At 38.2% G+C, this 27,672-nt stretch overlaps 1 protein-coding gene and 1 pseudogene across 3 annotated transcripts in view; both read left to right on the top strand.

Moving 5' to 3' along the window:
* COMMD1 (copper metabolism domain containing 1) overlaps positions 1-27,672 on the top strand; it is a 283,066-nt gene that overhangs the window by 105,477 nt on the left and 149,917 nt on the right. For all 3 annotated transcript variants that reach the window (XM_037807070.1, XM_037807068.1, XM_037807069.1), the window contains exon 2: positions 4,535-4,816. In XM_037807070.1, the coding sequence (XP_037662998.1) occupies positions 4,553-4,816 (264 nt within the window). In that variant the 5' untranslated portion in view covers positions 4,535-4,552. The remainder of the gene's footprint in view (positions 1-4,534; positions 4,817-27,672) is intronic.
* Positions 1,967-3,010, top strand: LOC119512418 (annotated as a pseudogene).

Here is a 27,672-nt window from a genome sequence, read left to right as displayed (position 1 = left end):
AAGCATTACTGCAACTAATGAGCATATAATGAGTTAGCAAGATGCTTTCCCCTTTATGTAAAATCACTGAGAATGTGGCAGCAACAAATGCAGACCCATACTGATGTCTTATATTGTTAGCTCAGATATTTGAAATGGTATTCCTACTGGTAAGGACATTTTCCAAAATGTTCAACATCCTATTTGTAAGTAAAGTTCTGACCAAAACAAAGTACAAGTTATGTGAGTTACTTTCCTGGGAATGTTCGTGTTTATTAAAACTGTGCAAAAAAAAAAAAAAATGCTTTTTTATGTTTAAAAAAGTTAAGTTCTAGGCTCACATAATTATTAACAGATTTTTCCACATAATTTCAGATGGGACATTACAAAGTTTTGTGGGCCATGGGTCTGTTTGTTCTCTGGAATGTTCTTGAGCAGGGGTTGGGCAAACTATATCCTACAGGCCACATGATATATATTATGTATAGCCCATGAGTTAAGAATGGTTTTTACATTTTTAATGGGTTGGGGTAAAAATAATATGTAACCAAGGTGGTAATGGCTTTGTAGAAAACATTTGGTAACCCCTGTTTTCTTGAGCATTGCAGGATGCCTAGCATTCCTTGCTTCTGCTCACTAGATTCTAACAGCATCCCAATTACTAAGAAAACAAAAATGTGCCCCAATGTTTTTCAAGTGCTCCTTGAGAGGTATTACTACCTCGTTGAGAGTCACTACTCTAGTTTATCAGTTTTCAATTTTTAATTCCTCTGTGAAACACTTAACAGATGGTAATATATTTACGATATATTCCCATGCAAAGTTCCCAATGTTTGCAATTTTTTTTCTTCCTATACTAGGAAACACATAGAATTAAAATGATTGAAGTAGTTAAAAGGTGAATCTCGAAAACCCTCCTATTAATGCTTATAAAAATAAATCTTTACAAACATCAGTACTTGTACTCTTATTAATAGCATATTACTTGTAATGTATTTCATACTTTCTAGTAGATTACTTCACAGCATCCTAACTGGTAACCACTTGTTCTGGTTTGCTAAAGCTGCCAGAATGCAGTATAACAGAAATGGGTTGGCTTTTTCAATGGGGATTTATTAGGTTACAGACTTACAGTTCTAAGGCCATGAAAATGTCCACATTAAGGCATCAAGAGGAAGATACCTTTTCTGAGGAAAGGCTCCTGGCATCCAGGATCCCTCTCTTAAATGAGAAGGCACGTGGAGATGTCTCCTGGTCCTTCTCTCCTGGGCTCTGGCTTCAGTGGCTTTCTCTCTCAGCTCCTGTGGGTCCTTCTTGTTTCTCCCAGGGCATTTTCTCTGTAAGTGTCTGTGGGTCCTTTCTTAGCTTCTCTGGGGCAAACTGTGGATTTCATCTCTTAGTTTCTCTCCTGGTTCTGGTTTCAATGGCTGTCTCCAAAATGTCTCTCTGTGCTCTCGGAGCTTCTTCTGCCTTTTATCCTCTCATAAAGGACTCTAGCAGGGGGATTAAGACCCACCTTGAATGGACTGGCTTACATCTCCATGGAAACAACCTAATCAAAAAGTCCCACTCAACAATAAGTCTGTCCCCAAAAGGATGGATTAAAAGAACATAGTCTTTTCTGGGGTACATAACAGCTCCAAACCAGCACACCACTACAGTATGTAATACCCAGCTATTGGATAATTTGAAGTAGGTGAGTGATAGAATCCAACCGATAATTTAGATCACACTGGTGCTAGTATAGGAGGTAAGACTTGAAGGCAGGGGTTGCAAGCCTAGTTCAGGTACAAGATAGTGAGGCCTTTATTAGGGTAGAGGTTGTAGGGACAAAACAGTGGGGGACATATTAGGGAATTATTTCACAGATAAAAATAAGTAGAACTTTCAGTCCCAGAGCTACTGTCCTATGGCTGGATCTAACCACTGCCTGCCTCCAATGCCTGCTCAGCGTGTAGTTCTGGTTCCTTTCTATTCCTAGTCTAAAATGGCAATTCTTAAGGATCAGATGATTCAGAATCTTCTTAAGGAAGAACAAACCCCTCAGAATAAGATTACAATTGTTGGGGTTGGTGCTATTGGCATGGCCTGTGCCATCAGTATCTTAATGAAGGAATTGGCAGATGAACGTGAGCTTGTTGATGTCATAGAAGACAAACTGAAGGGAGAGATGGTGGATCTCCAATACAGCAGCCTTTTCTTTAGAACACACAAAAATTTTCTCTGGTAGACTATAATGTGACTGCAAACTTACATGTGCTGGGGCATGTCAGCAAGAGGGAGAAAGCTCTCTCAGTGTGGTCCTAGGATAACATGAACATCTTTAAATTCATCATTCCTAATGTTGTAAAACACACCCCAAACTTGCAAGTTGCTTGTTGTTTCCAATCCAGTGAATATCTTGACCTGTGTGGCTTGGAAAATAAGTAGCTTTCCCAAAAACTGTGTTGTTGGATGTGGTTGCAATCTGGATTCAGTAGGTTTCTTTTACCTAATAGGGGAGAGGCTGGGAGTTCCCCCATTAAGCTATCATGGCTTGGTCTAGTGTGCCTGAGTGGAGTGGAGTGAATTATGTTGGGGTCTCCTTGAAAAATCTGCACCCTGATTTAGGCACCAATGCAGATAAGGAACAATGGAAACTGGTTCACAGTGCTTATAAGGTGATCAATCTGAAAGGTGTTACCTCCTAGGCTATTGGGCTGTCTGGCAGATTTGGCAGAAAGTATAATGAAGATTCTTAGGCAGGTACATCCAATTCCCACTATGATTAAGGATCTCTATGGAATAAAAGATGATGTCTTCCTTAGTGTTCCTTATATCTTGGGGCAGAATGGAATCTCAGATGTTGTCAAGGTGACTCTGACTCCTGAAGAAGAGGCATTTTTGAAGAAAAGTGCAGATGTATTCCGGGGGATCAAAAAGAACTGCAGTTTTAAAGTCTTCTAACGTTGTACCACTTCACTGCCTAGGCTACAACAGGATTTTAGTAGGTGGTTGTGCATGTTGTCCCTTTTATCTGATCTGTGATTAAAGCAGTAGTATTAAGATGGCCTAGGAAAAACATAAATTTCCTAAAGTTAGAAGTAGGAATGGTTCATAAAACTCTAAAGCTATATCTTGATCCTGGAGATGATACTTATCTTGTGTAGTCCCAAACTGGTTAATATAAAGTAGTTCACCTCTGAAGCATCAGTGCCAATGTTGCACATTCTGCATCTGCCTTTCAAACCACAAGAATGTGTGGTTACTGTGTGTTATATATCTTCTGGTCCCTTCACCTGACACACCTAGTCCAACTTCTTTTCCCCACAGTCAATCACATCCTGGACTCCAATGTGTAAATCCAACATTGCATGTCTTGTACATAACTGTTCTAAAGGATCTTATGTATCAAACTAGTGTCACTGCAGTGTAATGTAAAAAGAAAGATCTACCTGTAAACAGTGCAACCAACTAAGTCTTATACCATCTAAAACACCAAATAAACTATGAGCAGTGACTATTCCTTACTGAATCAGCTAAACCTTAAATAAAGGTTTTGTGGTAATTCTTTCCTTATTATTATTTGTTTGATGTTTCAGTCTCTGAACCCAAAAACTGAAGTTGCTCATCAGGTACTGGCAACATCTTCATATCATTGTTGGCAGAATGTACTAGTTTAGGTTTTTTCATTGGTGGTGACACAGAATCGATTTCTCTGTGTAGTCAGTATAACAACTAATCAGAGGAAAACTTGGCTTAACAGTTAGGAGGCTTTGGCTGTGCACTAATTTCACTGAGCTTTTAGAAAAATCACCTAGCTTCCCTATGCTTTAATTTCTGTGTCTGTAAATAGATGGTAAAACCAGCTAATAATATATGTGTTTATCTCATTGTCTTTGTAAGTGGATTATGAGGCCCAAATGAGGTAATAGATGTGAAAATGCTTTGAAAGGTTAAAAAAGTGCCATGCAAATTTAAGGCATTTTATTGTACTTGAGATTATATTTAGTTAAGATTTAGTGGCTGTTTGAATGGAGAACCCAGTTTTAATATCAGTTAAGTTTTGAAAATTTATGGAAAAGCAGAAAGTGGTATACAGTCTCTAAAGTATTGTCATTGTGAGTGAGCTGTTTGGCTGATCATAGGCTGCGAAGCTAAAATAATTCATTTAACAAATTTTACTTAGTGCTTTTTAAGGATGAGTCATTGTACAGTTATAGGATATATCAAGCCTGGCTAGACACCATCTTTAAATTATGGAACATTTTATCAGAGAATGAAATTAATTTATTTTCTTGTTTTATTTTTCCCCCTTCATAGAACTGGATATTTAAAAATTAGACTCTAGGCATTGATATAGAATTTGGAGGACATGGAATTTTTAACAGTAGCTTATTCAGTATTTGCAAAGGGAATATTTTTATACTGATAAACAGCTTAATCTCATTACTGTCACTTGATGTCCATTTTTGAAAGGTTATTCAGTGATTAAGAATCACTCAAAATGATCTTTTGCTCTTTTTCTGGTTATCTGCCAAATTCATATTTATTACTTTTTCTGTCATCTTTATAGTCTATTGCATCAGCAGACATGGATTTCAACCAGCTGGAGGCATACTTGACTGCTCAAACCAAAAAGCAAGGTGGGATCACATCTGACCAGGCTGCTGTCATTTCCAAATTCTGGAAGAGCCACAAAACAAAAATCCGAGAGAGCCTTATTAACCAAAGCCGTTGGGACAGCGGGCTTCGAGGCCTGAGCTGGAGAGTTGATGGCAAGTCACAGTCAAAGCACTCAGCTCAAATACATACTCCTGTTGCCATAGTTGAGTTGGAATTTGGGAAAAGTGGACAGGTGAGTTTAAATGATATTTTCTGTTATTTATTAGAGAATGTTATCCATGCATTCAAATTGATTTTATATAATAGTTATCTTTGCAGAGACAATAGGAAAAGACCCTATTTCATATAATTTCTTTTCAGAGGTAGAATCCTCTCAAGATTTGTATGTACTCCTAATTGTGGACAGAATTTGGAAACTAGCCTTAGGGTCTCAGAAGAACTGAGTGGGTCAATAAGGTGCACAGAAGTTGGTCATTACTGTATTTTGGTTAAATCTCAGAATCCTTGGCATATGGTCAAAATATCCAAGGCAGTGTTAGGAATGCTAAATAAAGACCCAGAATTGAGATTAAACATCACAGAGCAAAACTATCTCACCCAGTCATCTTTATAGTCAAAGCCAGGTTTAAGAAGTTTATCTTAATTACATTAATGTATTGTTTTTATAGACCCTGAGTATGCTATCTCTGTTCTTGAGCCCACAAATAATTTTTAACTTGATTTTGGTTATTTACAGAATATTGCTCCTTTTCCTTGCAGTTTCCACAGTCATTATAACAGATAATTTTAACATCTGCATGTTTTTTCTTGAAGTCATTCAGTTTGTACTCTGAATGATGGTTAGATCAGAGTTTTAATGACCTGGTTTATATTGTTTGGAAAAAAAGAAACTCTGAAACCTTGTAATTAGGAAGAGAGAACCCAGATCCCTGAACTAGCTAATCAAATATATTTTCAGATAAATAATCAAATAAGGGCTTCTACTGTATCCTGTAATAGAAATTTATTTCTTTTTTTGTAAGGATGAGAGTATTTTTAGTTGGTAGGTTTCTTCACATACTTCCTTCTTTAGTTTCTTAGTATTTTGCAGAGTTTGCAGCTCCATACTTATTTTAATTTAAATTTGAAAGATAAATCATTTTTAAAAGTAATTCTTTTTCGAAATATGTTTGGAGGGTCTTTTATTGTTATTGCACAACAGTGCCAATTGTGGTTCTTGACTTTGATTTGTCTGACCCTAAAGTCTTCTCTTAACCATTATGTTATAGATTTTACAGCCTTCCTCCTATTCCTCCTAAACCAGAAATATGATAGGTTAGAAAAATTAGGTTAGGTAAATTATTTGGATATCTGAGTTTCACTAGCCATTTGTAAATGTTATTTGTTTTTTATTTTGGCAGTAGTGATTATTTTGTTTTGTCTTTAAGTTGACATTTGGGGAGGAAAATGAAAACTATACGTATCTATTTCAACACTTTCCTTGAAAGCTATTTTAGTATTTCTTTAGTCTGACATTTTCTTAATATTTCTTGAACTCTGATTTAGAGTGTGCCTTTTCATTTTAGTAACTTACAGAACATCTGAATTTATTGAGTACTACCACAGGACTGTTTAATTGTCTATGATTTTCTTTGGTTGTATTAGCCAAAGTGGTAAAAAGACTTTTTTAACAGTAGAATTATGTGTTGGTTTGCTAAAGTTGCCAGAATGCAATATACCAGAAATGGGTTGGCTTTTACAATGGGGAATTATTAGCTTACAAATTTACAGTTCTTAGCTGTGAAAATGTACAAATTAAGGCATTGACAGGATGATACCTTCTCTGAAGAAAGTCTGCCAGGATCTGGGTCATCTCTATCACATGGGAAGGCACATGACTGGCATCTGCTGGTACTTCTCTTCCAGGTTTTGTTGCTTTTGGCTTCTGGCTTCAGTGGCTTCGCCTTCTCAGCTCCTCCAGGGCCTTTTTCTTTAAGGCCTCTGGCTTTTTTTGTGTGTACTTTATCCTCTCATAAAGGACTCCAGTAAAAGGGTTAAGACCTACCTTGAACAGGATGGGTCACATCTCAATTGAAATAACCTAACCAAAAGGTCCCACCCACAATACGTCTGCACCCACAGGAAGGGATTAAAAGAACGTGGCCTTTTCTGGGGTACAAAACAATGTCAAACCACCACAAATCATTATTATTTTTTTAATTTTGAAATAAATTCAAAGTTATAGGAACAGTTGCAAAAACAGTACTAACCCCATACACAGAATTCCATCATACCCCGACCCCTTCCCCCCAATAGCTCAATCCACCAACTTTAACATGCTGTCACATCGCTATTTCTTTCCCTCCCTCCCTCCCTATCTATCATCCATCATCTATTGCTCTGTCTTCTGAACATATGAGAGCTAGCTGCACACATCCTTGAATATACACTATAATTCACATATACACTTCCCATGAACAAGAACATTCTTTTATGCAATCCCATTAACCGCAGCTAAGAAGTACAAGAGATTCAACAATGATTCAAAGCTTACATTCTATATTTCCTTTTCCTTATGTCTCAGCTGTGTCCCTTTGAGCCTCCTGTCCTCCATCCTCAGATCCCATCCAGGGTCATCCTTGGCATTCAATTGTCATCTATTTAGACTGTCTTTTTTTTTTTCCCCTCAATTGTGGAAACATATGTACAGCCTAAATCTTCCCATTCCACCCCCTCCCTAGCATTCCATTAGTGGGATAAATCACATTTAGAATGTTGTAATGCTATCTCTTTCCCACCATCCATTACTGGAAATTTCCCTTCACCTCAAACAGCAACCCTACACTCATTTTTTAACTCCCCATTGCCCCTTCCCCCCTTTCTCTTAACCCATACTCTACTTTTCATCTCTATGGTCATATTCTCTGATAATTTCTTTGTGTTTACTATGGGGCTTAAAATTAAACTCTTAAATCCATATCAATCTTGTTTTTCTTTGATACCAACTTAACTTCAACAGGACACATAAACTATGTACCTACACTCCTCCATTCCCCCACTTTTATATAGTTCTTGTGAAAAATTATGTATTTTACATTGAATTCAAAACCGCTGATGTGTCATTAGAGTTTGTGTATTTTATATCATGTAGGAAGTAAATAGTGGAGTTACAATTCAGAAATTGTTGACTTCTATTTGTATTCCATTGTGGTCAGAGATTGTGCTTTGAATATGTTCAATTTGTTGTTGTTGTTGTTTGTTTGTTTTTAATTTATTGAGGCTTGTTTTATGTCCCAGCATATGATCCATTCTGGAGAAAGATCCGTGATCACTAGAGCAAAATGAGCGTCCTGGTGATTTGGGATGTAAGGTTCTACACATGTCTGTTAAAATTCTCTAAATCTCTTTCTCCTTTCTTTGTTTCTCTGTCGGTAGGGCTCCCTTTAGAATCTGAAGTAGGGCAGGTCTTTTATTGGCAAAGTCTCTCAGCATTTGTTTGTCTGTGAAAAATTTAAGCTCTCCCTCAAATTTGAAGGAGAGTTTTGCTGGATAAAGTATTCTTGGTTGGAAATTTTTCTCTCTCAGAGTTTTAAATATGTCATGCCACTGCCTTCTTGCCTCCATGGTGGCCACTGAGTAGTCACTACTTAGTCTTATGTTGTTTCCTTTGTATGTGGTGAATTGCTTTTCTCTTGCTGCTTTCAGAACTTGCTCCTTCTCTTCAGTATTTGAGTCTGATCAGAGAATGTCTCGGAGTGGGTTTATTTGGATTTATTCTATTTGGAGTTCACTGGGCATTTATGCTTTGTGTATTTATATTGTGTAGAAGGTTGGGGAAGTTTTCCCCAACAATTTCTTTGAATACTCTTTCTAGACCTTTACCCTTCTCTTCCCCTTCTGAGACACCAACGAGTCTTAAGTTTGGATGTTTTATTTTATCTATCGTATCCCTGAGATCCATTTTGATTTTTTCGATTTTTTCCTCCATTCTTTCTTTTGTTCTTTCATTTTCTGTTCTGTGGACTTCTAGGACACTGAGTTGTTCAGCTTCCTCTAGTCTTGTATTGTGAATATCCAGAGTCTTTTTAATTTGGCCAACAGTTTCTATTATTTCCATAATAGTGACATAAAGAAGACCCTAGAAGAGCATAAAGAAGACATTGCAAGAGCAAATAAAAAAATAGAAGATCTTATGGAATCTTGTTCTCCCAGGGTGCTTCTCTCTAAGCATCTGGGGGTCCTCTCTTAGCTTCTCCAGGGCAAACTCGAGGCTTCAACTCTTAACTCAGCATACATCTTTCCATCTGCATCTCCAAGCGTTTGAGTCTGTGTTGGCCCCTGAGATCACTTAAGGACACCAGTAAACGAATCAAGACACACCTCCATGGAAATAATCTAATCAAAAGGTTTCACCTACAGTTGAGTGGGTCACATCTCCATGGAAACAACCTGATCAAAATATCCCACCCATAATAAGTCTGCACCCACAAGATTGGATGCAAAGAACATGGCTTTTGTGGGGGACATAATAGATTCAAACTAGCACAATATAAAAGGGTTTAGGGGGTCATAGCAGCTATACAGGGAATGTGTAGTTCATGATATTTGCTGAAATTTACCAGCCTTTTCATCCAGCTTTTCTCTGGATGCTGCAAGTGTTCTATTAGATTATATTTGAAGTATACTTGGAGTGGTCAAATGTGATTTATGTTCTAGTAGGATCACTTTGACTCACATGAGAGTGAATTTGAAGCCAGCAAGCCAAGATCCCAGAAAAAAAAATCACTAAAGTTGGAATTGTTTTTGTGTACATTAAAAGCAATACTCTTTTGCTTCCAAATCTTTATGGGATGGTATCAGATAAAATGGGATCTCATTGTAAAAACAAGCAAAGACTTCATCCTTCATTCTGTTAACAAGATTAGGTATTCAGAAGTGAACAGAGCCAAAATTAATATTTCACTTCAAAAGCATACTAGAAATGGGGTTATGTGGACTCCAACAATCTCCATTTCACATTTTCATCTCTTTGCCTCACTTATGACCATTTCCTTCCTTTTAAAGTTTTTGAAATATGTTTCTAAATCTGTTTGCCAAGCCCAGAGATAACTAAGAAGAATCAGTGAAAAAAAAATAAAAAGAAGCCAGGACACCACTTAGGGGGCTGTTGCAGTGGTCTAGGCAACATAATATTAACGAGGAAGATGGTGATATTTTAGCAGTCAGGAATTTTAGCCATCAAAGAGAAGGGAAAGGAGCAGATAGAGGATATATTTTGAACATAGATGAGTTGCTTAGAGATGACTTGGATGGGATATGGGGGGGGATGAAAGAAAGTGAGGAACTGGGAGTAACTCCTTAGTTATTTTTGCATGAATATGTTGGTATAAATTGGTAATCCTAGTCTTTGTTTAATGGTGTTGTCACCAAGTTGACCATACAACTTGAGTATTTTGATAGCTATAATTAAGCCTTCCACTTTGGAAAAAACAAAATAAATAAAAAAATTCTTTAGCATTTGGCAGGTAAGAAAATGCTGTTTGTGCTGAAGTGATTTTATTTTTAAATTCCTAATTTATAAAGAGATGCATTTGAGATTACTGAGTTGAAATTTTTCGTAATAAGCTTTTAAAAATCACTGTTTCTTATGATGTGACTTTTCTGTAGGTATATATTATACTTCAATAAAAAGACGGGGGGCGGGGAGGGAGGAGGGAGGGAGAGAGATGAGTGTTTGGCTTTGGCACTGCTGAAGGCCTTAGCCTCTGACTGCCTGCCAACAGGCAGTCCCTGGTGTCGGACTTCTTCCAGATTGTTGCCATTCAGTCTCTTGGTTCCATTCCTGTGAGCAGGAGGGGTGCTTAGGAGGAAGCCAGGAAACCTAGTCTTAAAAGGACTTGGAAGCAACGTTTGGATTTAAGTCTCTCGTCTTAAACTCAGGGTGACAGGGTTTCCTGCCCAGCAATGTTAAGATTGCTTGTGTTTGTCTAGTACTTGTATACTGGCCACTTGGCTGTGTGTGCCACGTATGCCACTCCTCAGCTGCCAAGATGAATGTTGAAGGCCTCTGGCCCAAGATTTTTTGTCACAATATATGAAACTGGGGGAGCAGAAAGTGGGACTTCCTGGAACTTCTAAGCTGATAAGTTTCAGGTTTGTCATGTTTCTGACTTTTCTGTATAGCTCTGTGTATACTTAATTAAAAAGAGCTCATTAGTATCACTCAAGATGCAGGAGTCAATAAAGAAAGAATGAGTCTCTAGGAACCAGCACAGATTAACTGCAGAATAATCTAAATTTCTTTTTATGGCCAGGGTCATTAAGCTAAATACTTTAGAGGAAGCCAATAACAGAGGAAGTATATCTGAATTTTAATCTGTTTGAATTTTAATCTGTCACTTAATAGCCTTATGTATATGGTAGAGAAACGTGAACTGGATTATGAAGAAAAAACTAATGAGTACATAGCTATTTGAGTGACAACATACAGTTTTGATCACAAAATGAATCTGACTTATCATCATATACCCTTTTAGCCAGAGAAAACAGCCTAATCTCTTCAGAATATAATTTAAGGCTTCCATGTCTATCACCAACCATGCTGGACTACATTTTCCATACATACCATATCCTTTTCTGTTGCTACTTGGACTGTTCTGTATGCATCCCCATTTTTACATCCTGAAATCTCCCTTCTTCAAAGTCCGGATTACTGAATACATATGCCATGAATTCTTCCTCAGTTATCCCAACTGGATCTCATAATCTGATTTTCCTGGATATTTCAAAACTTTTTATAGCACTTAATACAACTTAAATTTTTAAAAACACACATCTATATTAGTGTCAAACCAACTCAATTAAGCAACAAAGGAGGTTATTGGCTTATGTATGTAGGATGCTCCAGTATAGTTCCTGGCTTCAGATATCTCTTGGCTCTGTCTGGCTTGGCTCTGTCATTCTGTAAACAAGCAGACCACACGTGGAGGGTAAGATGATGGCTAGCAGGCCCAGGCTCATATCTTTTCATCTTAGCAATACCAGTGGGAAGATGTGCCTCTCTCCTCCCAACATGTAGATTGATCAAGGGAGGATTATTATTTTCTCTACTTTAGGGCATATGGCCACCCCTGGAGAAGTCACTGTTTACAGGAAGTAGGGTAATTTAAAACTGGAGTATTTGCTCAGCCTTTGACCAAGGTTATAGTAAGGTAGACTGACAGCTGATATCTGAGGGGATAGTAAGGAGCAATTCCCCAAAGGAAAGAGGTATACTGGACAAACAAAGCCATTTTATATCTACCACAGTGTCCTGTTAGTTTATGCCTTCAAGAAGCCTACAATTTGTCATTGATATCATGTATAATTAATTACCCCCAAACTTAGGGACTTAAAAATGACAAACATTTATCTTCTCACATAGGAATGTGGATAGGAATTTGGGAGCTTAGATAACTGGTTTTATCCCATGATCTCTCATGATTTGCTTTCAAGATGTTGGCCAGGCTGCAGTCATCCAAAGGTTTGACTGGGGTTGGAGGATAAGCCTCTAGGCTCACTTACAGAGCTGTTGGAACCTCTTCCCTCAATTCCTTGCAGATTTTTGGCCAGTGCTTTGGGCTTCTCTTTAGCGTAATACAGTAGCTGGTTTCTCCCAGAGCAAGTGATCCAAGAGAGAGAGCAAACAGGAAGCTGAGGTGTCTTTGCATGACCTAGTCTCTCAGCCATATACCATTATTTCTGCCTTTTTTTTTTTTTAAATAGTAAGTATATGTCACAGTTTAGTTTTGCTGGAAATAATGAGGGATAAAGCAGTATGACAAGTATGGAATTGATGAAGTTAACTCTTGTTGGTTTCTTATATATTTTAGTTTTCGTGCATTTAGCAAGTATCTATTGAATGTTTACTGTAAGAACAATAATAGCTAAAATTTATTGTGTCCTTACCATGTTCCAGACAATGTTCTAAACATATTTTAATAAGTTGACTCATTTAGTCCTCTTAACTCTTCAAGATAGGTATGATTTCTTTTTTTACTATAGATTCTAATTTTTGAATAATGTCAGATAGTACAATGAGTTCCCATATATTCCCATCCATTCCTCCCATTGTTAACATTTACATTATACCATGGTACATATTTTAAAATAAGAACCTGCATTGATACCTTGTTATTAACTAAACTACAGATTTTATTTGGAATCCACCAATTTTTCATTAATGTTCTCTTTATGTTCCAGGATCTAATCCAGATTACCGCATTAAAATTTAGTTATCATGTCTCCCCTTTGCCTCTGGTATATGACAATTTCTTAGTCTGTCTTTATTTTTCATGACTTTGATAGTTTTGAAGAGTATTGGCCAGATATCCTGTAGATGGTTCCTCAATCTGGGCATATGTGTTGTTTTTCTTATGACTAGACTGGAGTTAAGCATTTTGGTAAAGAATACAAAAAATAGAAGTATCCTTCTTATCACATTATATCAGGGAATAGATGTAATCCATATGACATCACTCAGTATTAACCGTCATCACTTGGTTAAGGTAGTGCTTACCAGGTTTTTCTACTGTAAAGTGTCTTTGTTTTTCCCCCCTTTCTCTATTCTATTTTATGGAAGTTGCTTGTTATTGTTAGAAGGAAGTTGCTAAGTCTAGCCCACCCTCAAAAGGGAGTGGAATTGGAGGCGGGGCAAGATGGCAGACTGGTGAGCTGTATGTTTTAGTTACTCCTCCAGGAAAGTAGGTAGAAAGCCAGAAACTGCGTGGACTGGACACCACAGAGCAATCTGACTTTGGGCATACTTCATACAACACTCATGAAAATGTCGAACTGCTGAGATCAGCGAAATCTGTAAGTTTTTGCGGCCAGGGGACCCGCGCCCCTCCCTGCCAGGCTCAGTCCCGTGGGAGGAGGGGCTGTCAGCTCCGGGAAGGAGAAGGCAGAACTGCAGTGGCAGCCCTTATTGGAAACTCATTCTGCTGATCCAAACTCCAACCATAGATAGACGGAGACCAGACACCAGAGAATCTGAGAGCAGCCAGCCCAGCAGAGAGGAGACAGGCATAGAAAAAAAACAACACGAAAAACTCCAAAATAAAAGCGGAGGATTTTTGGAGTTCTGGTGAGCGTGGAAGAGGGAAGGGCAGAGCTCAGGCCCGAGCTCGGGCCCTGAGGCGCATATGCAAATCCCGAAGAAAAGCTGATCTCTCTGCCCTGTGGACCTTTCCTTAATGGCCCTGGTTGCTTTGTCTCTTAGCATTTCAATAACCCATTAGATCTCTGAGGAGGGCCCCGTTTTTTGTTTTTTTTTTTTTTAATCCTTTTTTCTTTTTCTAAAACAATTACTCTAAGAAGCCCAATACAGAAAGCTTCAAACACCTGCAATTTGGGCAGGTCAAGTCAAGAGCAGAACTAGGAGAGCTCTGAGACAAAACACAATAATCCAGTGGCTGAGAAAATTCACTAAACACCACAACTTCCCAAGAAAAGGGGGGTGTCCGCTCACAGCCATCATCCTGGTGGACAGGAAACACTCCTGCCCATCGCCAGCCCCATAGCCCAGAACTGCCCCAGACAACCCAGTGTGACGGAAGTGCTTCAGATAACAGGCACACACCACAAAACTGGGCGTGGACATTAGCCTTCCCTGCAACCTCAGCTGATTGTCCCAGAGTTGGGAAGGTAGAGCAGTGTGAATTAACAAAGCCCCATTCAGCCATCATTTCAGCAGACTGGGAGCCTCCCTACACAGCCCAGCAGCCCAGAACTGCCCTGGGGGGGGCGGCACTCACCTGTGACATAGCACAGTCATCCCTCAACAGAGGACCAGGGGGTGTACGGCCTGGAAGAGGGGCCCACTTGCAAGTCTCAGGAGCCATACGCCAATACCAAGGACTTGTGGGTCAGTGGCAGAGACAAATTGTGGCAGGACTGAACTGAAGGATTAGACTATTGCAGCAGCTTTAAAACTGCAGGATCACCAGGGAGATTTGATTGTTAGAGCCACCCCCCCTCCCTGACTGCCCAGAAACACGCCCCATATACAGGGCGGGCAACACCAACTACACACGCAAGCTTGGTACACCAATTGGACCCCACAAGACTCACTCCCCCACTCACCAAAAAGGCTAAGCAGGGGAGAACTGGCTTGTGGAGAACAGGTGGCTCGTGGACTCCACCTGCTGGTTAGTTAGAGAAAGTGTACTCCACGAAGCTGTAGATCTGATAAATTAGAGATAAGGACTTCAATTGGTTTACAAATCCTAAAAGAACCCTATCAAGTTCAGCAAATGCCACAAGGCCAAAAACAACAGAAAATTATAAAGCATATGAAAAAACCAGACGATATGGATAACCCAAGCCCAAGCACCCAAATCAAAAGACCAGAAGAGACACAGCTTCTAGAGCAGCTACTCAAAGAACTAAAGATGAACAATGAGACCATAGTACGGGATACAGAGGAAATCAAGAAGACCCTAGAAGAGCATAAAGAAGACATTTGAAGACTAAATAAAAAAATGGATGATCTTATGGAAATTAAAGAAACTGTTGACCGAATTAAAAAGATTCTGGACACTCATAGTACAAGACTAGAGGAAGTTGAACAACGAATCAGTGACCTCGAAGATGACAGAATGGAAAATGAAAGCATAAAAGAAAGAATGGGGAAAAAAATTGAGAAAATCGAAATGGACCTCAGGGATATGATAGATAATATGAAACGTCCAAATATAAGACTCATTGGTGTCCCAGAAGGGGAAGAAAAGGGTAAAGGTCTAGGAAGAGTATTCAAAGAAATTGTTGGGGAAAACTTCCCAAATCTTCTAAACAACATAAATACACAAATCATAAATGCTCAGCGAACCCCGAAGAGAATAAATCCAAATAAACCCACTCCGAGACATATACTGATCACACTGTCAAACACGGAAGAGAAGGAGAAAGTTCTGAAAGCAGCAAGAGAAAAGCAATTCACCACATACAAAGGAAACAGCATAAGACTAAGTAGTGACTACTCAGCAGCCACCATGGAGGCGAGAAGGCAGTGGCACGATATATTTAAAATTCTGAGTGAGAAAAATTTCCAGCCAAGAATACTTTATCCAGCAAAGCTCTCCTTCAAATTTGAGGGAGAGCTTAAATTTTTCACAGACAAACAAATGCTGAGAGAATTTGCTAACAAGAGACCTGCCCTACTGGAGATACTAAAGGGAGCCCTACAGACAGAGAAACAAAGAAAGGACAGAGAGACTTGGAGAAAGGTTCAGTACTAAAGAGATTCGGTATGGGTAAAATAAAGGATATTAATAGACAGAGGGGAAAAATATGACAAACATAAACCAAAGGATAAGATGGGTGATTCAAGAAATGCCTTCACGGTTATAACGTTGAATGTAAATGGATTAAACTCCCCAATTAAAAGATATAGATTCGCAGAATGGATCAAAAAAAATGAACCATCAATATGTTGCATACAAGAGACTCATCTTAGACACAGGGACACAAAGAAACTGAAAGTGAAAGGATGGAAAAAAATATTTCATGCAAGCTACAGCCAAAAGAAAGCAGGTGTAGCAATATTAATCTCAGATAAAATAGACTTCAAAAGCAGGGATGTTTTGAGAGACAAAGAAGGCCACTACATACTAATAAAAGGGGCAATTCAGCAAGAAGAAATAACAATCGTAAATGTCTATGCACCCAACCAAGGTGCCACAAAATACATGAGAGAAACACTGGCAAAACTAAAGGAAGCAATTGATGTTTCCACAATAATTGTGGGAGACTTCAACACATCACTCTCTCCTATAGATACATCAACCAGACAGAAGATCAATAAGGAAATTGAAAACCTAAACAATCTGATAAATGAATTAGATTTAACAGACATATACAGGACATTACATCCCAAATCACCAGGATACACATACTTTTCTAGTGCTCATGGAACTTTCTCCAGAATAGATCATATGCTGGGACATGAAACAAGGCTCAATAAATTTAAAAAGATTGAAATTATTCAAAGCACATTCTCTGACCACAATGGAATACAATTAGAAGTCAATAACCATCAGAGACTTAGAAAATTCACAAATACCTGGAGGTTAAACAACACACTCCTAAACAATCAGTGGGTTAAAGAAGAAATAGCAAGAGAAATTGCTAAATATGTAGCGACGAATGAAAATGAGAACACAACATACCAAAACCTATGGGATGCAGCAAAAGCAGTGCTAAGGGGGAAATTTATAGCAGTAAACGCATATATTAAAAAGGAAGAAAGAGCCAAAATCAAAGAACTAATGGATCAACTGAAGAAGCTAGAAAATGAACAGCAAACCAATCCTAAACCAAGTAGAAGAAAAGAAATAACAAGGATGAAAGCAGAAATAAATGACATAGAGAACAAAAAAACAATAGAGAGGATAAATATCACCAAAAGTTGGTTCTTTGAGAAGATCAACAAGATTGACAAGCCCCTAGCTAGACTGACAAAATCAAAAAGAGAGAAGACCCATATAAACAAAATAATGAATGAAAAAGGTGACATAACTGCAGATCCTGAAGAAATTAAAAAAATTATAAGAGGATACTATGAACAACTGTATGGCAACAAACTGGATAATGTAGAGGAAATGGACAATTTCCTGGAAACATATGAACAACCTAGACTGACCAGAGAAGAAATAGAAGACCTCAACCAACCCATCACAAGCAAAGAGATCCAATCAGTCATCAAAAATCTTCCCACAAATAAATGCCCAGGGCCAGATGGCTTCACAGGGGAATTCTACCAAACTTTCCAGAAAGAACTGACACCAATCTTACTCAAACTCTTTCAAAACATTGAAGAAAATGGAACACTACCTAACTCATTTTATGAAGCTAACATCAATCTAATACCAAAACCAGGCAAAGATGCTACAAAAAAGGAAAACTACTGGCCAATCTCCCTAATGAATATAGATGCAAAAATCCTCAAGAAAATACTTGCAAATCGAATCCAAAGACACATTAAAAAAATCATACACCATGACCAAGTGGGGTTTATTCCAGGCATGCAAGGATGGTTCAACATAAGAAAATCAATCAATGTATTACAACACATTAACAAGTCAAAAGGGAAAAATCAATTGATCATCTCAATAGATGCTGAAAAAGCATTTGACAAAATCCAACATCCCTTTTTGATAAAAACACTTCAAAAGGTAGGAATTGAAGGAAACTTCCTCAACATGATAAAGAGCATATATGAAAAACCCACAGCCAGCATAGTACTCAATGGTGAGAGACTGAAAGCTTTCCCTCTAAGATCAGGAACAAGACAAGGATGCCCGCTGTTACCACTGTTATTCAACATTGTGCTGGAAGTGCTAGCCAGGGCAATCCGGCAAGACAAAGAAATAAAAGGCATCCAAATTGGAAAAGAAGAAGTAAACTGTCATTGTTTGCAGATGATATGAACTTATATCTAGAAACCCCTGAGAAATCGACGATACAGCTACTAGAGCTAATAAACAAATTTAGCAAAGTAGCGGGATACAAGGTTAATGCACATAAGTCAGTAATGTTTCTATATGCTAGAAATGAACAAACTGAAGAGACACTCAAGAAAAAGATACCATTTTCAATAGCAACTAAAAAAATCAAGTACCTAGGAATAAACTTAACCAAAGATGTAAAAGACCTATACAAAGAAAACTACATAACTCTACTAAAAGAAATAGAAGGGGACCTTAAAAGATGGAAAAATATTCCATGTTCATGGATAGGAAGGCTAAATGTCATTAAGATGTCAATTCTACCCAAACTCATCTACAGATTCAATGCAATGCCAATCAAAATTCCAACAACCTACTTTGCAGACTTGGAAAAGCTAGTTATCAAATTTATTTGGAAAGGGAAGATGCCTCGAATTGCTAAAGACACTCTGAAAAAGAAAAACGAAGTGGGAGGACTTACACTCCCTGACTTTGAAGCTTATTATAAAGCCACAGTTGCCAAAACAGCATGGTACTGGCACAAAGATAGACATATAGATCAATGGAATCGAATTGAGAATTCGGAGACAGACCCTCAGATCTATGGCCGACTGATCTTTGATAAGGCCCCCAAAATCACTGAACTGAGTCCTAATGGTCTTTTCAACAAATGGGGCTGGGAGAGTTGGATATCCATATCCAAATGAATGAAAGAGGACTCCTACCTCACCCCCTACACAAAAATTAACTCAAAATGGGCCAAAGATCTCAATCTAAAAGAAAGTACCATAAAACTCCTAGAAGATAATGTAGGAAAACATCTTCAAGACCTTGTATTAGGCGGCCACTTCCTAGACTTTACACCCAAAGCACAAGCAACAAAAGAGAAAATAGATAAATGGGAACTCCTCAAGCTTAGAAGTTTCTGCACCTCAAAGGAATTTCTCAAAAAGGTAAAGAGGCAGCCAACTCAATGGGAAAAAATTTTTGGAAACCATATATCTGACAAAAGACTGATATCTTGCATATATAAAGAAATCCTACAACTCAATGACAGTAGTACAGTCGGCCCAATTATAAAATGGGCAAAAGATATGAAAAGACAGTTCTCTGAAGAGGCAATATAAATGGCCAAGAAACAGATGAAAAAATGTTCAGCTTCACTAGCTATTAGAGAGATGCAAATTAAGACCACAATGAGATACCATCTAACACCGGTTAGAATGGCTGCCATTAAACAAACAGGAAACTACAAATGCTGGAGGGGATGTGGAGAAATTGGAACTCTTATTCATTGTTGGTGGGAGTGTATAATGGTTCAGCCACTCTGGAAGTCAGTCTGGCAGTTCCTTAGAAAACTAGATATAGAGTTACCATTCGACCCAGCGATTGCACTTCTCGGTATATACCCGGAAGGTCGGAAAGCAGTGACACGAACAGATATCTGCACGCCAATGTTTATAGCAGCATTATTCACAATTGCCAAGAGATGGAAACAACCCAAATGTCCTTCAACAGATGAGTGGATAAATAAAATGTGGTATATACACACGATGGAATACTACGCGGCAGTAAGAAGGAACGATCTCGTGAAACATATGACAACATGGATGAACCTTGAAGACATAATGCTGAGCGAAATAAGCCAGGCACAAAAAGAGAAATATTATATGCTACCACTAATGTGAACTTTGAAAAATGTAAAACAAATGGTTTATAATGTAGAATGTAGGGGAACTAGCAATAGAGAGCAATTAAGGAAGGGGGAACAATAATCCAAGAAGAACAGATAAGCTATTTAATGTTCTGGGGATGCCCAGGAATGACTATGGTCTGTTAATTTCTGATGGATATAGTAGGAGCAAGTTCACAGAAATGTTGCTATATTAGGTAACTTTCTTGGGGTAAAGTAGGAACATGTTGGAAGTTAAGCAGTTATCTTAGGTTAGTTGTCTTTTTCTTACCCCCTTGTTATGGTCTCTTTGAAATGTTCTTTTATTGTATGTTTGTTTTCTTTTTAACTTTTTTTTTCATACAGTTGATTTAAAAAAGAAGGGAAAGTTAAAAAAAAAAAAAAAAAGAAAAACAAGGAAAAAAAAAGATGTAGTGCCCCCTTGAGGAGCCTGTGGAGAATGCAGGGGTATTCGCCTACCCCACCTCGATGGTTGCTAACATGACCACAGACATAGGGGACTGGTTGTTTGATGGGTTGAGCCCTCTACCACAGGTTTTACCCTTGGGAAGACGGTTGCTGCAAAGGAGAGGCTAGGCCTCCCTCTGGTTGTGCCTAAGAGCCTCCTCCCGAATGCCTCTTTGTTGCTCAGATGTGGCCCTGTCTCTCTAGCTAAGCCAACTTGAAAGGTGAAATCACTGCCCTCCCCACTACGTGGGATCAGACACCCAGGGTAGTGAATCTCCCTGGCAACGTGGAATACGACTCCTGGGGAGGAATGTAGACCTGGCATCGTGGGACGGAGAACATCTTCTTGACCAAAAGGGGGATGTGAAAGAAAATGAAATAAGCTTCAGTGGCAGAGAGATTCCAAAAGGAGCCGAGAGGTCACTCTGGTGGGCACTCTTACGCACACTTTAGACAATCCTTTTTAGGTTCTAAAGAATTGGGGTAGCTGGTGGTGGATACCTGAAGCTATCAAACTACAACCCAGAACCCATGAATCTCGAAGACAGTTGTATAAAAATGTAGCTTATGAGGGGTGACAATGGGATTGGGAAAGCCATAAGGACCACACTCCACTTTGTCTAGTTTATGGATGGATGAGTAGAAAAATAGGGGAAGGAAACAAACAGACAAAGGTACCCAGTGTTCTTTTTGACTTCAATTGCTCTTTTTCACTCTAATTATTATTCTTGTTATTTTTGTGTGTGTGGTAATGAAGGTGTCAGGGATTGATTTGGGTGATGAATATACCACTATGTAATTGTACTGTAAACAATCGAAAGTACGATTTGTTTTGTATGACTGCGTGGTATGTGAATATATCTCAATAAAATGAAGATTTAAAAAAAAAAAAAGTGGAATTACAAATAATTTGTGAACATATTTTAAATCATCACAGTCCACTTTCTGGTCACAAATTATTTCCATTCCTCCCACATGTAAAATACACTCACCACTTCCTAGTATCTTGCAAAATTCTCTTTTATAGCATCAGCTTGAAGTACAGATGTCGTCATCTAAATCAGGTCTAGGTTTAGATGAGGCCCATTGAGTGTGGTTCCTTAATTACAGCTCTTTTTCAACATTCCCTCTCTATTTGAAAATCTGTGAAACTAAAGAGACAAGTTATCTGCCCCTCACACACCCAAGACACAATGGTTGTACAGGCATAAGAGCGTAAGATAACTACTGTTTAAAAAGAACAAAAGTGGTAGGCCTAAAAGTATCAATAGTTCATAGCCAATTCTGAAATTCAGCTGGGCATGGGTTAGTAGTTCCTTGATTAGATCAGGGTCAGGAAGTAATTCTCCATAGCTCTGAGCTTATCCTACTGGCCTCTTGGTTCTGCACTGTGAATTAACCTTCCTGTACCATGAAAAGTAGCCTGTATTTGCCCTTAGGTAGTTTCCTCTACCTACTTCCTGCCTGTGGAAGTTTGGTGGCCCAAAAGCTTCTTTTCATTTTCTACTGTTTCTGTCACTCTCTTCAAATGAACAGTGCTTCTGTTCGTATAATTCTCCTAAGGACTTTGTGGATTTCCTGTGAATGTTATTTGGACTCTCTCCATTAAACAAAAGCCACACCTAAAAATCTGTGAAGTAAGCCATTCTGTATCTTGGTATTCTGCTGAGGGACATTAACTTTTAGCTTCCTAGAAACTCTACTGTTTGATTTAAAGGATCAGTGCCACTCCTTTAAAATCTTTAGGAAGCCTTTTTTATGACTTGAAAGTACTCTGAGACCCACCTTAGATCTTTCTGAGGTTCTAACAAAGGATTTTATAGCTACACTCTTGGCCTCATCTTTCAGACCATGTTTTCCTTAATTTTCTTAATTTTAACATGGTTTGCCATCCAGAGAGACTGGGATCTTCAAAATTAGCAAGTTTTGGCTCATTTTTAGTTAACTGTCCTTGAGATGTTTAATTTGGACTGGGGTTCAGTGATACACATTTGGTAAATGCAGATCTGAGAGTCATGAGCATTTGTTTGGTGGTAGTTGAAGCCATTGGAGCTCATGAGATTATTGAGGAGCAGTAGAAGGGCCAAGGATGGAACTTTGAGAAATGTATACCTTTAAAGGGCAAGTGAAAGAAGACACCGTGAGGGGGGCAAGGTTGGAGGGGATCCAACACAGATTGGAGAAATAGAGAACACAGGACTGGAGTAGTATTGACATTGGCACTGTCTTACTCACTTTATGTGCTGGGTTCAGTGAGAAGTTTTTCAATTTCTTCCTTATAGAAACTTTTTGATTCAGGTACATTAATATCTTTTATGTCATAAAAGTTTATGACGTTAGCTTTTGTGTTAAACTGAAGGATGATAGCACCACCACAGAAGCAAAGTTGAAGGACACCAATACAGCTTTGCCTTCTATAGCTATTAAGTTTGAGTGCAGAAATAATTCCTGTAAAAAACAGTGCTACATTCTTAAAGTCACACCTCTTTTTTTAAAAATAAAAACTATGCTCATACTCACATAGAACATTTGGAAAATTCTATTGTTTATTTCTAGCGTTTAGCCTCTTAGTTAAGAAGTATTCTGTTAAATTTTCCATTTGTATCCCATTTGAGATGGAGGTTGATTTTAAGTGGAATTATCCAGAGACAAAGGTAAATAGATTAGATTTGTTTTGTGGAAAGTTCTAAGTGTGAATAAGCAATAAAGATCAATCTTCATATCAACACGTTTGAAAACAATTAAGTGATTTAAAAATTAGTGAATTAATGACCCTTTTTTTCTTAATTTCTTATATTTGTAATATTGGTCCTTATGGATTTTTCTGTTTAAGTACACTGTCTCTGAAGAAATATGAAATAACTGTGAAACCATGTAGATAGGGTCATGTGATGGTTAGGTTCATGTGTCAGCTTGGCCAGGTGATGGCACCCAGATGTCTGGTCAAGCAAGCACTGGCCTAACCATTGCTGTGAGGAAAGTTTGTGGCTGGTTAATAAACCAACAGGCTGGTTTATTAAATCATCAGTCAATTGGCTGCAGCTGTGACTGATGATGTCAATGAAGGGCGTGTCTTCCACAATGAGAGAATGCAGTTGGCTGGATTTAATCCAGTCAATCAGTTGAAGACTTTTAAGTGAGACAGATAGAGGACCTTCACTTCTTCTTCAGCTGATTCATCGAAGTGTTTCCTGAGGAGCTCGTCGAAGTTGCCAGTTCGTTTCCTGAGGAGTTCATTGAACATCTTCATTGGAGTTGCCAGTTTGCTGCCTGCCCTACAGAATTTGGACTTGTGCATACCCACAGTTGTGTGAGACACTTTTGTAAATCTGATATGCATAGATATCTCTCATTGATTCTGTTTCCCTAACTAATACAGGTCGGGACATAGTTTCCAAACATATAGTTTCATAAAGTTTTCACATATTAGGCATATTCTGATTTATTTTAAGTGATCTAATTGTATGTAGGCCCATATTAATTTGCATGCCTGTAATAAAATCCCAGTCATGCTGATAAACTCAGCTTGACTGTCCTGTTTTCCATATAATCTTTTTTGGCACCTTCCCGATGACTAGCTGCTCTCTCCTCTGAACCTGGTTGATTACTGTTGTGGCATTTATCACATGCTGCCTGGTATTATAGATGATTTATACATTTGCTTTTTCTCCTCCTGGGTCATAACCTTTAGGTAAGACCGTGGCTTTCTATTCCTCATGGTATCTTTTGGGACACTGCACATCATTTAACTCCAGTGATTATTGAATTGAGTTGTACAACTCCCCTGTCTGAATGTCATGGGTGTATTTTATGTGATTCTAATAAAATCTTGTAATATTTTCTCATAAATACAGTTTTGTTTACTTAGTAAGTTGAAGTATAGGTAGGCAAGTACCATTTATTTTAAACTGTGCATTCTCAGTGGGAATGATATTTTCCCCATGGGGGTGAAAATTAGTTCTTGGGAGGTGAAAAAAAATCTTACTTTGTTTTTGTGTAAAGCACATATACACATATAGTATATAAACAGATATACAGTATATATTTAGTATTAGCATTTCAGAGGGAGTGGGCCGATAATGAAAAAAAGTTTGAGAAAGACCAACTTGAACAACCTCCCAATGCCTAAATCAGTACCAGGTGACATGAGTATAAGCACTGAATTATCCCTTTCAAATTGACTTGACAGTTTAAATTGAAAGAAATATAAAGTAGCCTTTTCCAAAGTGATGTTCTAAGAAATACTGTTCCACCTGATGTTAATAGGTATATGGCAAACAAAATTTTTCCACAGTCAAAGTAAGTTTTGGAAACACTGGATTGAATGAAGTTAAATAGGTGTCTTTTGGTAAAACTTTTAGAATTCTTAATTTTCTGATGTGTTGATAATAACATTTAGTTAGCCCTTTCATTGTATATATTATCCCATCTTCCTAATTGTCATAGCAAACATATGAGGAGGGAGCATTATTTCTATTTTATAGATGAGGAACCAGAGGATCCAGAAGATTAAGTAATTTATCCAAGGTCACACAACTTAAATGAGGTAGTGCTAGGATTTGAACTCAGTCTGACTCCAACACTCATGTTCTTGAAGAGTAGGCACTATTGTGAATCTTCATTAGGTTGGTGAGTGGGAAAGAGATAGGATTGAGCATTCCCTAAATTTATTTTATCATAGTAGATACATCTGTTAGTATTAAGTTCACCTGAGAAATGAAGAGTGAAAGAAGTGATCTCCCAAGTTGGGTATGTATGGGGATGTGGGAAAATTTTTTTAGAACTTTTAACCTTTTTTATCTTTGCTTTTAAAATTTTATTTTGATGCAATTGTATATTGATATAATTTATAAGTGCATAAACATATATAGGAATTACATCCTCAGATTATTTTTCTTTTGGAATGTACTATTAGTATAGTATGGAAGACATTTTTGTATCGATTTACCAGGAATAGGAAAGGATGAGAGATCCCTAGCCCAGGAGGACAGCATACCTACCCTGCAAGAACCTAGTGGGCCAGTGTGGCTTGTGTTAGCTTTGGGCTGGAGCTGAGATATTCTGAGCAGAGGAGTTAAATAGGTGTTTGACAGTTTCCCTCACTGTTACTGTTTTTTCCTACTTCCCATAATGTATTCTTTGGAAGTCACTATACATGGGGAGTTGTGCTCTGTCTCCTTTAGGGGTGAGTATCTGGGCTGTAGTTGTTTTTTGGGGTAGAGTATGCTTTTTAATAGCTATTTTGTAGAGGAGGTTATGAGAAAAATGCAACTAAATCTTGATAAGAACAGGAGTGTCTTTTGCATTTGAGTCATAACTTTCATTGGCTCTATGATCTGGAAGTTTTATTTCAAATACTATATTCTGGACAAATGTGGGCAAGGGGAATAGGTGCTCTTTCTATCCTCAGCTCCAAGTCTGGGGCTACAGTTTTGCCTGGGAGGGGCAGGATGCTGGCATTCCCCCAGCCCTTTGTTACAGAGACTCTGTTTCAGGGAGGCATGCCAAGAGGACCAGGTCTTTCTTTCACACCTCACTTGTAGGGTGGAAGATTTAAACCAGGCATAGCAGATTGAGAATACCAGGGTCCTTTATTGCCCTGGCAGAAGCTCACTTGTAGGCTGGAGGTTCCATACTAGGAAGGACAAGTTGAAAAGACCCCCATCCAAGTATTCACTCATGGAGAAAGAGTCACTTCAGGAAAAGTTGGTCCCAACCCCTAACTCTCTCAGGATGAAGAGTTCCACAGCTCTACTTGAGCAGACTGACTTTATTTGGAAAAGAGAATAGAGAGTTCCATGAATAAGGGCAGTGCTGAATAGGTGGAGATCTTGATGGAAAGCAATTAAGAAGAGGCTGGTAGCTCTGTGATAAAAACAAAATGGCAGAGCATCCAGAAGTTCAATAGAGAGAACCAGAAAAAGAGACAGGAAGGAAGAGCCCTGCTGAGATCACAGTCAGCTCTGAGGGTCTGGAAGGCTGTGTACATTTGCTAGCCTGCATTTACTCGGGAGTAATAAGCAGGTTGTGGAGCAGAATTGAAAGCATTCCCAAGCCGCATATAGACCCATTAACACAGGGCAGAAGCCTCCCTGGCATAAGGGCCTTAACACAATCTCTGACCAAACACTGAAGGAGCAACAAGCTACTCTGACCCAGGGTCATCTAGGAAGCCAGGCTTAAAAATAATATCACATACATATTTGGCAGTTTGGAAAACTGTGTGCATGCCCAAGACTGCACCATTTCAGGACTGATCAGAGAGGAAACCTTCAAACTATTTGTCCTTGGCTGAATATGGGACATAAAATGAAAACTTCCTGAACGTGATAAGAGCCACCAACTCTCACACACATCCAACTATAAAGGGTAAAAATTTAAGCACAAGTGACTGATGCTGACCCAGAGGCAACTCCTAGATAGCCAGGCTGAAAAATAGGAATGAAAGGAAAAAAAAATCTTAGTAGGGACATTAGAGGTTGTACTGCAGGGAAAGTAGACTTTGCAGAATTAGTTTATCCAAGACACTAGGCAAATAACCAAGTAAACAATTACAATAATCCCAAGAAGGTGTATCTGTAACAATATATTACCCAAATTTCCAGTTATTAAAAAAACTACAAGACATGCAAAGAAACAGGAAAGAGTGGCCCCTATACAGGATAAAAAGCAGGTAATAGGAACTTCCTTTGCAGGGGCCCATATGGCAAAACTTAGCAGACTTGAAGTCAGCTATTATACATATGTTCAAAGAATTAAAGGAAATTATGCTTAAAGAAAAGTATGATGACAATCTCATAAAACAGAGAATATTAATAGGGAGATAGAAATTATTAAAAATAACCAAACAGAATGCTGGAGTCAAAGTAAAATAACAAATGTAAAATTCACTAGAGGGGCTCATCAGTAGATTTGAACAATGAAGAAAAATGAACAGATCCTCAAGAGAAATGTGGTACTACATTAAGTGCACAAGCATATGTGTAATGGTAGTAACAGAAGAACAGAAAAGAAAGAGAAAAAAATTCAAAGAAATAATGTCTGAAAGCTTCCCAAATTTGATGAAAAACATGGATTTCAGTGAAATCCAAGTAGAGTAAACATAATGTGATCCACACCCAGACATAAAATAGTCAAAATGTTGAGAGCAAAATAAGAGAAAATTTTGAGAGAAGCAAGAGAAAAACCACTCATTACATACAAGGGAACATCCCCTTAACAACTTACTTGTCATCAGAAACAGTGAAGGCCAGGAGGCAGTGGGATGATATATCCAAAGTGCTGAAAGTAACAAACTGTCAACCAAGAATGTCATATCCAGCATGCTCATCTTTTAAAAATGAAGGCACAATAAAGATATTCTCAGATAAACAAAAGATGAGAGAATTTGTTGGTAGTAAACCTGCTTTACAAGAAATATTAAAGGAAGCTTAATGGGGTGAAATCAAGAAATACTACACAGTAATTTGAATACACACACACATT

Source organism: Choloepus didactylus, chromosome 17 (assembly GCF_015220235.1).
Source record: "Choloepus didactylus isolate mChoDid1 chromosome 17, mChoDid1.pri, whole genome shotgun sequence".
NCBI classification, from domain to species: Eukaryota; Metazoa; Chordata; class Mammalia; order Pilosa; family Megalonychidae; genus Choloepus; species Choloepus didactylus.
This window is presented reverse-complemented; position numbering and strand designations above follow the sequence as displayed.